At 59.8% G+C, this 13,736-nt stretch overlaps 1 protein-coding gene across 3 annotated transcripts in view; it reads right to left on the reverse strand.

The window, feature by feature from the left end:
* LOC6503705 (microtubule-associated protein futsch) overlaps positions 1-13,736 on the reverse strand; it is a 44,340-nt gene that overhangs the window by 5,475 nt on the left and 25,129 nt on the right. For all 3 annotated transcript variants that reach the window (XM_044716821.1, XM_001963856.4, XM_044716822.1), the window contains exon 7: positions 22-13,682. In XM_044716821.1, the coding sequence (XP_044572756.1) occupies positions 22-13,682 (13,661 nt within the window). The remainder of the gene's footprint in view (positions 1-21; positions 13,683-13,736) is intronic.

The following is a 13,736-nucleotide window of genomic DNA, read 5'->3' on the forward strand; positions in this document are numbered from 1 at the left end:
ATATTATATTCTATGACTCACCTGGGCTTCCAATGACTTCAGTTCGTCCTTGGTGACCCGCGGGAATGGCGACGTGGGCTTGGGCGAGGACTCTGGAGTCTCCGTGTGGGATTCCCGACCCAGAGGCGTAGGTATGGACTGGCTCTCCGAGGTGAGGGCGCCCGGGCTTGACTTGCCGCTGATGTCCTTGGGCGAGAGTGGGCCTGAAGTGGAGGCAATGCTGGCGGCGCCAGACTCGCACTTTCCACCAACTGCTCCGGCACCTGTTCCAGCTCCGGCAGCTCCGCCAGTGGATCCTGCCGAGATCAGGGGCTTAATGCCGGGACTGACGGGCGCTGTGGGCGGCGTCTTGCGATCAGCGGGCTGATCCTGGCCAGACTGCTGGGTGAGGGTGATGGACTCGACCTTCGATGTCGAGGAGGAGGTCTTGGAGCTGCTGCTGGTGGTGGTGGTAGTGGTGGTGGAGGTGCTACTGCTCGCTTGCTCGCTGGATTGCAGCAGGGTGGTCTTGCTGGTGGTTGTGGTGGTCTCCGGCTCCTGACCCGACTCCTGCTCGTGCTCCTCCTCGGCCACGGTGGCTTCAATCTCGACCTCCTCAGAGGGCTTGTAGATGCTAGTCATCATGATGGTGGCGATCGACTTGGAGCGGCCCTCCTTCACGCTGAGGCGCTCTTCCTCATCGTCCTCCTCCTCCTCGGGATCGCTGTGCGTCTGGCGACCCTCGCTGGTGTGACTAAGCAGGGACTCGCGCCGGGACTCATCGGTGCCGACGAAGAGAGTGCGCTGGGAGGCGGTGGTGCTGGTGACAGTGCTGGCCTTCTTCAAGGACTCCTCCGCCGATTTGGCCGCTTCGGCGCTGAATGTCTCCTTGGCGGAGACGATCTTCTCGGTGGCCAGGAACTCGGCGACTGTCTCCTTCAGGTTCTCCTCCTTGGAACTGGAGGTGATGCTGCTAATTGTCTCCTTTGATTCCTTCGTTTCCTTGGCCTCCTTTGTCTTTTGGGCCAGAGTGCTAGTTTGGATCTCACTGACAATGGACTCCGAGGAGCACTCCTCGGACTGCACCAGCAGCTCCTCCAGCTGGGAGGCTGTGGTGTCCTCCTTTAGGCTGGTGCTGACTGTGCTGGTGGTGCTGATTAGGCCCTTCTCAGCGAGCAGGCTAGAGAGTGACTCACGGCGGGAGCTGTCCTCCACCTTGAGGCTGCTGCTCAGGGAATCGCTGATGGACTCCTCTCGCTGTTGGATCGTCTGGATGGTAGACTTCGTGGTGACGCTGCTCTTCTCCTCCAGCTTCTTGCTCTCAACTGTCTCTGTGGTGGTGGATGACTGAAGCAGGGACTCGTCCTCGCCGTCCTGGCTTAGGCTGGAGACGGGTCGGGATGTCTTGGTTTCCTTATCGCTGATCTGGCTGGTAACGGACTCCGGGCGGGACAGCTCCTTGCCGGGCTGTGGTGAGGATGTCACGGAAAGCTCCTCCTTGTGGCTGGACGCTGACTCTGGACGGGAGGGTAGCTCGCCCGCTCCCTGACGCAGCTGCGCCTTCTCCGACTGCTCGATCTTGTCCTTCTCCTCAATGGAAATGGGACCCGACTTCTGGTCTGGCGAGGACTTCTCAGACTCGATCTCCACCTTCATGACACTGATCTCTAGGGACTGAAGCGAGTCCTCAGCCTCGGTGTCGGTGCTTGACTTCAGCTTCTCCTCCAACTGCCGCTCATCGAATCCGGGAATTATGTCGACGATGTCCTTGTCCGACTTTAGGACCTTGGCCACGTCGGCCACGATCTTGGCCACCTCCTCTTCTCGGGGCGACAGCGGGCGAATGGGCTGCGCTGCTGCAATGGACGACGTCTTCGCCCCCACTTCACCAGGCGGGGAGAAGCGATGCTCCTCGTCCTCCTCCTTGATGTCGTGGAGCACGGGCTCGTCCCTTTCGCAGATCGTGACCGTGAACTCTGGGGAGCCCACGGTGGTGATGTGGGTTTCCCGCAGCTCCGAGAAGGTGCCCAGATCCAGGCCGCTGCCCTCTGTGCTGGAAGATGATTCTGTGACCTGGCTCATCTGCTCCTTCTTGATTTCCTCGGTCTTTTCCTCAATCGTCTTGGTCACATCCTGAACCAAAGAGGTTACGAGGGTCGTTTTGGTGTCCAGCAGAGTCTTGAGTTCGGAACACTCCTGCTTTACCTTCTCCTGGATCTCTCCCAGAGAGCTTTGCGCCTCCTGCATGGAGCTTTGCACTGTCTCCAGCGAGCTCTCCTTCAGCTTTGTCGAGCTCTCCACTGTCTCCTCTATCTTCTCGTCCATCTTCTTCACCACCTGCGAGGTAATGCTTTCGAAGAGCGACGTGGCCTCGTTCAGCTGGGTAATAGTCTCCTGGATGACGGCCTCCTCCAGTCCGAGGAGATCGGCCGTGGCCTCTGAGGAGTGACCTTCAGTAGTGATATGATCGTCGATTGCGGGAGCTGCCTCGTCCACGGGACTGGAAGCTGTGTGCGCGGCATCCACCTGGGAGAACTCTGCAGGCTTCGGGGGAGAACCAGGTTTCGAGGCGGACTCCACTGACAGGATTTTGGAGAAGTCTCCTTCTGCCACGTCCACGGGACTCGACAATGTGGGCAGTTTTCCTGCTATCTCCGGCTTAACCAGATCCAGGCTTAGATCGACTATCGATTGCGGGCCCTCCTCGATGGGCGAGGAGGCTGTCTCAGTTCCTGGACGAGATGCTTCCTTAGAGGCAGCTGCGCTGGATTCGGGGCGCGGCGAGAGTGCCGGCGATTTCTCCTCCACAGCCGATCCTGGGCGGGATTTGTCGGCCGCGGATGCTGGGCGGGATGCCTCCTTAGAGGTGATATCAGGTACGATCGCGTCTTTAAAGCTTTCTGCTACTGATTCTGGACGAGAGACAACAGGGGACTTGTGCTCCTGAGCGCTGCCCACCACTGATCCTGGCCGAGAAGGCTCCTTCGAGACAGGGGACTCCTTTGCGTCCTTTGCGCTTTCGGTCTTCGCGCTCTCAGCTACAGATTCACGGCGGGAATGTTCCTTGGACGCCTCAGCTTCGTCCTTGACACTCTCCAAAACTGATCCTGGCCGGGAAGAATCCTTGGAGGCAGGCGGAGACTTCTCGTCCTTCACACTTTCCGCCTTAATGCTCTCGACAGTGGACCCTCGTCGGGATGGCTCCTTGGATTGGATGGGCTCATCCTTGACACTTTCCACTACGGATTCTGGTCGAGATGGGAGCGGAGACTTGGCCGCCGGACTTGCGGCGACAGATTCTGGGCGAGACGGAGCATCCTTGGGTGGAGTGGCTCCATCCTTGACACTCTCGGCCACCGATGCGGGACGGGACACGTCCTTGGACGCCAGTGGAGACTTCTCGTCCTTTGTACTCTCTGCTTTGATGCTTTCTGCAACGGATTCTCTACGGGATGGGTCTTTGGACTTCTCGGCCTCTTCCTTCACACTTTCCGCCACGGACGCTGGTCGGGAAGCTTCCTTGGAGGCCTCTGCGGACTTCTCGTCCTCCTTTGTGGTCTCCGCCTTGATGCTTTCGGCCACAGACTCCCGTCGAGACGGCTCCTTCGACTTCTCGGCCTCGTCCTGGATGCTCTCCGCAACGGATGCTGGCCTGGATGGCTCTTTGGAGGCCTCGGCGGACTTCTCCAGCTTGGCACTTTCGGCCACGGACTCCCGCCGGCTGTCTGCAGGCTTCTCAGCGTCATCCTTGACGCTGCCCACGGCAGAGGCAGGTCGGGACGCTTCCTTCGAAGCCAGCGGGGACTTCTCCTCGGCCTTGGTGCTTTCTGCCTTGACGCTCTCGTCCACAGACTCCGGACGGGATGGCTCCTTCGACTTCTCAGCTTCGTCCTTGGTGCTTTCGACCACTGATTCTGGCCGGGAAGGCTCCTTGGAGGCGGTAACGGACTTTTCGTCCTTGTCGCTCTCTGGCTTTGTGGACTCCCTGCGGCTTTCGGGCTTTTCGGCTTCGTCCTTGACGCTTTCCACCACAGATCCCGGTCTGGACACTTCCTTGGAAGCCAGGGGCGACTTTTCCTCATCCTTGGCAGCGTCCTTGATGATTTCGGCGACTGATTCGCGTCGGGATGGGTCCTTGGACTTCTCAGCCACCGACTCCGGTCGAGACGCTTCCTTGGAAGCTGGTGGCGATTTCTCGTCTGGCTTGGTACTCTCGGCGATGGATTCCTTACGGCTCTCCGGCTGCTTACCTTCGTCCTTGACGCTTTCCACTACGGATCCGGGGCGGGAAGGCTCCTTGGACGCCAACGGGGATTTTTCGTCCTTTACGCTTTCTGGCTTGATGCTTTCCGCAACGGATTCACGTCTCGACGGTTCCTTGGACTTTTCGTCGTCGTCCTTGACACTTTCCACCACCGATCCTGGCCGGGAAGGCTCCTTGGAGGCCAGAGGGGATTTCGCATCCTTCACACTCTCCGGCTTGGGGCTCTCCGTCACAGATTCTCGTCGAGATGGCTCTTTGGACTTCTCCGCTTCGTCCTTGACACTTTCAACTACGGATCCTGGCCGGGAAGGTTCCTTGGAAGCCAGAGGGGACTTCTCATCCTTCACACTCTCAGGTTTGATGCTCTCCGCCACAGATTCGCGACGGGAAGGCTCCTTGGACGCTTCTGCTTCGTCCTTGACGCTCGCAGCTACAGATTCTGGGCGGGAAGGCTCCTTGGAAGCCACTGCTGACTTCTCGTCCTTCAAACTTTCCGGCTTAACGCTCTCTGCTACGGATTCTCGTCGCGACGGTTCCTTGGACTTTTCTGCGTCGTCCTTGGCACTTTCCACTACGGATCCTGGCCGGGAAGGTTCCTTGGAAGCCAGAGGGGACTTCTCATCCTTGACACTCTCCGGCTTGATGCTCTCCGCCACAGATTCTCGTCGAGATGGGTCTTTAGATTTCTCCGCTTCTTCCTTGACACTTTCCACTACGGATCCAGGGCGCGAAGGTTCCTTGGAAGCCAGAGGGGACTTCTCATCCTTGACACTGTCTGGCTTGATGCTCTCCGCCACGGATTCACGTCGGGAAGGCTCCTTGGACTTTTCTGCTTCGTCTTTCACACTTTCTGCTACCGATTCTGGGCGGGAAGGCTCCTTGGAAGCTACTGCCGACTTCTCGTCCTTCACACTCTCAGGCTTGAGGCTCTCCGCCAAGGATTCGCGGCGAGATGGTTCCTTGGATTTATCGGCGTCGTCTTTTGCACTTTCCGCTACGGATTCAGGACGAGAAGCAAGTGGAGACTTCTCCTCTGGCTTGAGGCTCTCGGCGATTGATTCCTTTCGACTCTCAAGGGGATCAGCTCCGTCCTTGGCACTTTCTGCCACCGACTCTGGACGCGAGGCTTCCTTGGAGGCCGGCGAAGACTTGGCAGCTTCAGCCACGCTTTCTGGCCGGGAAGCATCCTTGGAGTTCAGAGGAGACTTGCTGGCTTCCGCTTTTGTACTTTCAGCTACTGATTCTCTGCGGCTTTCCGGTTTATCTGCATCGTCCTGAATACTTTCCGCTACGGATTCTCGGCGAGATGGCTCCTTGGATATCTCAGTGGCGTCGGCTGCCGATTCTGGTCGAGATGGGAGCGGGCTGGCCGCATCCTTTTGACTATGAACAACCGATTCGCGACGACTATCTGGTTTTTCAATGTCGGTCTCGTCCTTGACACTTCCCGCTACAGATCCAGCAACTGATACTGGTCGCGAAGGCTCCTTGGATTTTTCCGCGTCATCCTTGAGGCTTTCTACCACTGATTCCGGTCGGGAGGCTTTCTTGGATGCCTGCGGGGACTTCTCGTCCTTGACACTCTCCAGCTTCACACTTTCGGCCACGGACTCGCGGCGAGAAGGATCCTTTGACTTTTCGGCGTCATCCTTGGTGCTCGCCGCCACAGACTCCGGCCTGGAGGTGAGGGGCGACTTCTCGTCTTTGGGGCTCTCAACCACGGACTCGCGACGGGATGGCTCCTTGGACTTGCCGTCCTTGATGGAGTCGGCTTTCTCAGCCTCGTCCTGGGCGCTTTCTGCCGGGGATTCGGGTCGCTCAGAGTCGTGAGAGCCGATTGGCGATTTGGGGGCTTCATCGACAGGGCTGGAGGCAGTTTTTTCAGTGGCGATCTTGGAGAGCTCAGCCGGTTGGGCTGGCACGGAGGTTGTGGGCGAGCTTGTGGGCGTGGCCGGCTGCGGGAAGTCTCCCTCGGCGACGTCCACCGGGCTGGAGAGAGTTGGGAGATCGCCCTTTTGATCGAGTTTCAGGGACAGCTCTTCAAATGGTGCGAAGTCTTTGGGGGCTTCCTCGATCGGCGAGGAGACGGTTTTGGCCACCGATTCCGGTCGATAAGGTTCCTTCGAGGCCACCGGAGACTTTTCCGCCTTTGGGCTTCCGTCTTTGGGACTCTCCACTGCAGACGCCGGCTTTGAAGCTTCCTTCGAGAGAAGCGGCGACTTCTCATCCTGAACGGCCTCTTCCTGACCACTTTCTGCGGGGGATTCCGCTCGAGGACTCAGCTCAGGGGCGGACGGAGACTTGGGAGCCTCGTCCACGGGTGAAGATACAGTTTCTGCGGCGGCGGCCTTGGATTGTTCTGCAGGCTGCGGAGGAGCACTTGGAGCAGCCGAAACTGGAGCGACATCGATCTTGGAGAAGTCTCCCTCGGCAACGTCGACGGGACTAGACTCCGTGGGCAGCTTTCCGGGCACAGCCTGCAGATCCAGTGCCAGGCTAGTCTTCTTTACGATCTCTGGCTCTGGGAAGTCCTTGGCGGCTTCCTCAATGGGCGACGAGGCGGTCTCCAGTGCGGATTCCGGTCGGGAGGTTTCCTTGGAAGACAATGCGGCCACCAGGGGCACTTCATGGTCGCTGGCCACAGATGCTGGCCGGGGCGACGGCTGCTGCGAAATAGGAGCACTGGCCTTGTCGGGCTCCTCTGATTTTACCAGTTCATCCTTGGTGATTCCGGCCACGGACTCCGGCCTGGAGGCTTCCTTGGAGGCCAGTTGCGACTTCTCCTCCTTGACGGCGTCTGGCTTAGTGCCTTCGGCAATGGATTCCTTTCGGCTCTCGGGCTTGGTTGGCTCGTCCTTGATGCTTTCGGCGACCGATCCTGGCCGGGAGGCTTCTGCGGAAGCAGGATCCGACTTTTCATCCTTGCTGCTTTCCACTTTAAGGCTCTCCGCCACGGACTCTCGACGGGACGACTCCTTTGACTTCTCCGCTTCCTCCTTGACAATTTCTGCCACCGATCCTGGGCGAGATGGCTCCTTGGAAGCGGGTAATGAGGACTTTTCGTCCTTGAGGCTATCTGGCTTGAGACTTTCGGCGGCGGATTCTCGTCGCGAGGGTTCCACGTCCTTGTCTGCCACCGACTCAGGGCGGGAAACATCCTTGGAAGCTAGTGGCGATTTGTCGTCCTTAACACTGGCCGCAGCAGACTCCGGGCGAGACGTATCCTTGGACTTGTCACCTTCAGAGGCCTCAGAAGCCTTCACACTCTCGGCGACCGATTCCCTCCGGGATGGTTCCTTCGACTTTTCAGTTTCGTCCTTGGCGACTTCCGCCTTTGACTCCGGACGCGAGGTTTCCTTGGAGGCAGTTTCTGGAGACTTTTCGGCTGTGCTCTCTGGTTTAAGACTCTCCGCCAAGGATTCACGGCGACTTTCGGGTTTCTCAGTTTCGTCCTTGACGCTCTCGACGACGGAGGCAGGGCGGGAGGCTTCCTGGGAGGCGATCGGCGACTTCTCATCCTTCACACTGGCAGCATGCGACTCTGGCTTCGCCTCCGGAGCTGATTCCAGTTTGGTAACCACCGTGGAGATAAGCTTTTCCTCCACGGGAGGCCTAACCTTGAAGGAATCTTCCTCTTGTTCGCTTTCCGCCACTGATTCTGGCCGGGAAACGTCCCTGGAGGGAATTGGGGATTGCTCGTCCTTGGCGCTCTCAGCCACTGAATCTGGACGAGAGGACTCCTTCGATTTCAGGGTGCCTTCGATCTTCTGTCTTTCAGTATCAGATTCGGGACGTGAAACATCCTTGGCCACTGGCGAAGTCTTCTCGTCCTTCACACTTTCCGCCTTAATGCTCTCGACAGTGGACTCTCGTCGGGATGGCTCCTTGGACTGGATGGGCTCATCCTTGACACTTTCCACTACGGATTCTGGTCGAGATGGGAGCGGAGACTTGGCCGCCGGACTTGCGGCGACAGATTCTGGGCGAGACGGAGCATCCTTGGGTGGAGTGGCTCCATCCTTGACACTCTCGGCCACCGATGCGGGACGGGACACGTCCTTGGACGCCAGTGGAGACTTCTCGTCCTTTGTACTCTCTGCTTTGATGCTTTCTGCAACGGATTCTCTACGGGATGGGTCTTTGGACTTCTCGGCCTCTTCCTTCACACTTTCCGCCACGGACGCTGGTCGGGAAGCTTCCTTGGAGGCCTCTGCGGACTTCTCGTCCTCCTTTGTGGTCTCCGCCTTGATGCTTTCGGCCACAGACTCCCGTCGAGACGGCTCCTTCGACTTCTCGGCCTCGTCCTGGATGCTCTCCGCAACGGATGCTGGCCTGGATGGCTCTTTGGAGGCCTCGGCGGACTTCTCCAGCTTGGCACTTTCGGCCACGGACTCCCGCCGGCTGTCTGCAGGCTTCTCAGCGTCATCCTTGACGCTGCCCACGGCAGAGGCAGGTCGGGACGCTTCCTTCGAAGCCAGCGGGGACTTCTCCTCGGCCTTGGTGCTTTCTGCCTTGACGCTCTCGGCCACAGACTCCGGACGGGATGGCTCCTTCGACTTCTCAGCTTCGTCCTTGGTGCTTTCGACCACTGATTCTGGCCGGGAAGGCTCCTTGGAGGCGGTAACGGACTTTTCGTCCTTGTCGCTCTCTGGCTTTGTGGACTCCCTGCGGCTTTCGGGCTTTTCGGCTTCGTCCTTGACGCTTTCCACCACAGATCCCGGTCTGGACACTTCCTTGGAAGCCAGGGGCGACTTTTCCTCATCCTTGGCAGCGTCCTTGATGATTTCGGCGACTGATTCGCGTCGGGATGGGTCCTTGGACTTCTCAGCCACCGACTCCGGTCGAGACGCTTCCTTGGAAGCTGGTGGCGATTTCTCGTCTGGCTTGGTACTCTCGGCGATGGATTCCTTACGGCTCTCCGGCTGCTCACCTTCGTCCTTGACGCTTTCCACTACGGATCCGGGGCGGGAAGGCTCCTTGGACGCCAACGGGGATTTTTCGTCCTTTACGCTTTCTGGCTTGATGCTTTCCGCAACGGATTCACGTCTCGACGGTTCCTTGGACTTTTCGTCGTCGTCCTTGACACTTTCCACCACCGATCCTGGCCGGGAAGGCTCCTTGGAGGCCAGAGGGGATTTCTCATCCTTCACACTCTCCGGCTTGGGGCTCTCCGTCACAGATTCTCGTCGAGATGGCTCTTTGGACTTCTCCGCTTCGTCCTTGACACTTTCAACTACGGATCCTGGCCGGGAAGGTTCCTTGGAAGCCAGAGGGGACTTCTCATCCTTCACACTCTCAGGTTTGATGCTCTCCGCCACAGATTCGCGACGGGAAGGCTCCTTGGACGCTTCTGCTTCGTCCTTGACGCTCGCAGCTACAGATTCTGGGCGGGAAGGCTCCTTGGAAGCCACTGCTGACTTCTCGTCCTTCAAACTTTCCGGCTTAACGCTCTCTGCTACGGATTCTCGTCGCGACGGTTCCTTGGACTTTTCTGCGTCGTCCTTGGCACTTTCCACTACGGATCCTGGCCGGGAAGGTTCCTTGGAAGCCAGAGGGGACTTCTCATCCTTGACACTCTCCGGCTTGATGCTCTCCGCCACAGATTCTCGTCGAGATGGGTCTTTAGATTTCTCCGCTTCTTCCTTGACACTTTCCACTACGGATCCAGGGCGCGAAGGTTCCTTGGAAGCCAGAGGGGACTTCTCATCCTTGACACTGTCTGGCTTGATGCTCTCCGCCACGGACTCACGTCGGGAAGGCTCCTTGGACTTTTCTGCTTCGTCTTTCACACTTTCTGCTACCGATTCTGGGCGGGAAGGCTCCTTGGAAGCTACTGCCGACTTCTCGTCCTTCACACTCTCAGGCTTGAGGCTCTCTGCCAGGGATTCACGGCGAGATGGTTCTTTGGATTTATCGGCTTCCGGCTGCTCAGTTTCGTCCTTGGTACTTCCCACCGCGGACACGGGACGAGAGGGCTCCTTCACAGCCTCCTGCTTGCTCTGGACCTCCACTTCGATGGCTTCCTCGATGGTGGCAGGGCTCTCCATGGAGATGGTGTCCTCGCGGTCCTTTGTGGGCTTCGGCGGAACGGAGGAGGGCTCCGCTAGCTGGGCTGGAAGTTCATCCTCCGACGTAATGTCGCTGGTCTCCTTTTCCTCGGGAGTACTGGCTGATTTCTTGGCCTCCTTCTCGGTTATAATAGCAGCCTCCGGCTGTGTCTCTGGCTCCTGTTCCTCCAGCTCCGTCTCCTGCTCCTTCTCCGGACTCTTTTGCTCTAGCTCTGCCTCCTGTTTCTTCTCCACGGCAGCTGCAGGAGTATCCTTTGGTTGCTCATCCTTGGGAGAAGCATCCTTGGGAGAAGTCTCCTTGGGAGAAGCCTCCTTGGGTGAAGCCTCCTTGGACTTCTTCTCCGCTTCTGCTGCGGTAGCGGCTGCAGCTTCCGCTTCCTTGTTCTCCTTGTCCCCATCAGCGGATTCCTTCTCCTCCTTCGCAGACTCCTCCTTGTGCGAGATGCTCTTGGCCCCCGCATCCTTATCGTCCTTTTCGTACAGTCCCAGATCGGCCTCCTCGTGCACGGGCAAATCGGCCACCTCGTCGGGGGTTTTGATGACGTCCCGCAGGAGGTTCTGCTGCGCCTCGAAGGTCATCTTCATGGGCATTATCCGCTCTCCGGCGGAGTCGGCCTGCTCCCCTGTGACCTCCACCTGGGCGGCTGCCTGAGGCGCCTCTTTGGTGACGAGGCCCAGGATAGCATCGATGGCAGCCGGGGCCGTCTCGGGCACTGCGGTCTGCAAGGTGGAAACAATCACGGCTTCTATTTCCTTGGTCTCCTCCTTGACGTACTTCTCTTCGATCACGAGGTCCTCCTTGATCTGGTCTAGAGGAATGCGTTCGTCTTCGGGCAGCGTGGGCGCCGTCGTGGCTCCGGACTCGATCGTGGCGGAGAACTTCTCCTCCGGCAGGCTCTCCTGGAGGTTCACGGGCAGGTCCGCGGGCACCTCCACGGGCTCGTCCTTCGTATCTGAGGTCTTCTTGCTTAGCTTTTCCTCGGGCGTGGGCGAGGAGTACTCCAGGTCGTCCTGACCGCGCTTGGCCAGCTGCTCGTCCGTGCGCGACTTGGCCACCACCTTGGCCGTAGCAATGATCTCCTGTACCTCGGCCTGGATCTCCTTCTCCTCCAGCGGCTGCTCGCCCTGGTCCGGCTTGTGCTCCTCCTTGGAGAGCTGCTCCTGGCGCTCGACGGCCTCCGCCTTGGCGATGGCCGCCTCGATCTCCTCCTCAGCGCTCTTCTTGCGCTTCTTCTCGGACTCCTGGGAGTCGCGCTGGTGCTTCTGGATCTCCTCCTCCTTGGTCATGCTGCTCTCCTGGTCCACGATGGAGTCCTCGGTGTATTGCTCCACCTCCTCCTTCTCAATGATCAGGTACTCCTCGTCCTCATCGGGCTCCTCCTCGCCGCCCTCGCCCTGCCCCTTGGGCATTTCCCGCAGCTCCGCCTTGATCTGCTGATGCTGCTGGCGCTTCATCTCGTCCCGGCTGAACACTGCCTCGATCTCACGCACCACCTCCTGCTCCTCCTTGAGGTCGTCCAGTTCGCGCTGCTTCTCCTCCGCGTCCAGTTCCTGCGAAGCAGTTAGCTCCTGCAGCTTCTTGGCGGCTGTCGCCTCGTCGGCGGAGGGCGTGGACACCAAACTGGAGTCGGTGGTGCCTCCCTTGTCCAGGCGCGCCTTTTTCAGCTCCGCCACCTTCGGCTTGGCCTGCTTCACGGGGCTTCCCGGAGCCGGAGCTCGCTTGGAGGGCGACACGCCGCGCGGTCTCCGGGAAATGGGCTTCCGCTGCTGCACTCCGGTCGAGGTCTTGCTCTCTGCCTGCTGCTGCTGCTGGGTTTTCACCAGTCTGGTCCTGGTGGAGCTGGTGGTCACCTGGCTGCGGGCCGCCTGCTGCTTGGACTCCAGGACCTTGCGGTTGTTGGCCTCCTTGGCGCTCTTGGCGGGCGTGCTGCTGGGACTCGACTTCGTTATGGGCCGAGTTAGCGGCACCTTGGGCTTCTGGGCGGCGGCAGCTCGGACGGCGGGCGTGGCCGTGGGCGAGCTCTTCTTGTCCTCCGCCCGCTTCACCAGCTTGCGGTCCATGGACTTGGGCGGCTTCGTGTCGATCCGGGAGCGCACCACGGGCTTCACCTCAGCCCGCGGCTTGTCCGGCTTCTCCTTGCCTTTGCTGGCCGACAGGGTCTTGGCGGTCTTGCTGGTGGGCGTGGCAATGTCTGCCGGAGTGGCAGCATCCACAGCATCTGCCTTGACCTCCTTGGCGGTGGCCGGTGGCAGCACCACCTTCTTCTCCTCCGCGGCGGCGACGGCGTCCTTGTTGTCCAACGGCTTCGCCTCCACCTCCGGCTCCGGCTCGGTCTCGGCTCCCTCCGGCTCCGGCTGCTCTGCGGCCACAGCCTCGTCTCCGGTGTCGGCGGCCGGCTCTGCCTCCGCTTCAGCTTCGGGCTCTGCTTCCGGTTCTGCCTCCTGCTCGGCATCGGTGTCCATGGAGTCGGCTTTGGCGCGCGAGGCGGTCGCCGCTGCTGCTGCTGCCGCCGCTGCTGCGGCTGCTGCCTCCTTGGCTTTGTTATCCTGCTGCTGTTGGGGATGGGGATGCTGCACCGCCACCGCAGCACTGGCGATGGGGCCGAACTTGGACACCTTGTGGTGGCTGGCGCTGGGCGGGGCCGGGGTGGCCTCGATGGCGGACTTGAGACTCTTCCGGGTGGCCGCGGCCACCGTCTGAATGGCCGGGGCGATCGACTTGGCCGTGCAGGTGGAGTGCTTCATGAACTCCAGGTGCTTCAGCTTCTCCAGGCCCTCCTGGATCTTGAAGTCGGGGGTGCTGCCTGGGAAGAGGATGCGCGTGATGGTGTCGTCCGGGTTGGCGGGCTGCCAGACCAGCAGGGCGCAAATGGAGACCAGGTTCTGGAGCGGGAAGTTGAACTCCTTGGACTCGCGACTCGCGAAGAGCCGCTGGTCGCCGCCGTGCCACTTCTGGAGGAACTCCTTAACCTCCTTGGAGTCGCGAGCCGGGCTTATCACATACATGTCGAGGGTGCCGTGGCCCACCTTGTGGTACAGATTCACCGGCTCCTGGTTCCGATAGCAGGCCTGCGGCTTCAGGTCGAGCGACTTGAGGTCATTGACGATCCCGTGGCCGCGCTCGAAGAGATCGATCAACAGCGGGTCCTTGTCCTTGTCCCCGTCCGGACTGGGCAGGCCCCGGCGGTCAGGTACGTTTCCGAAGAAGTGTCCAATCTGGGGATAGACGTGCGAGTCCCTCTTCCGGGCCACTACGGCTCCCAGGCCCTGGATGTTGCTGTTATTCAGCCGGGTCATCAGCACGGCGTCCAGGCGGTCCAGATGGCGGGCAAAGTCCCAGAAGCAGGCCTTCCGGTTGAAGCCGCCGTCCACTGTAACGGAATTGGGCAATCATTAGTAAGGGATGAGATCCCCAGAGATCTACA

This window comes from Drosophila ananassae, chromosome XL (assembly GCF_017639315.1).
Source record: "Drosophila ananassae strain 14024-0371.13 chromosome XL, ASM1763931v2, whole genome shotgun sequence".
NCBI classification, from domain to species: domain Eukaryota; kingdom Metazoa; phylum Arthropoda; class Insecta; order Diptera; family Drosophilidae; genus Drosophila; species Drosophila ananassae.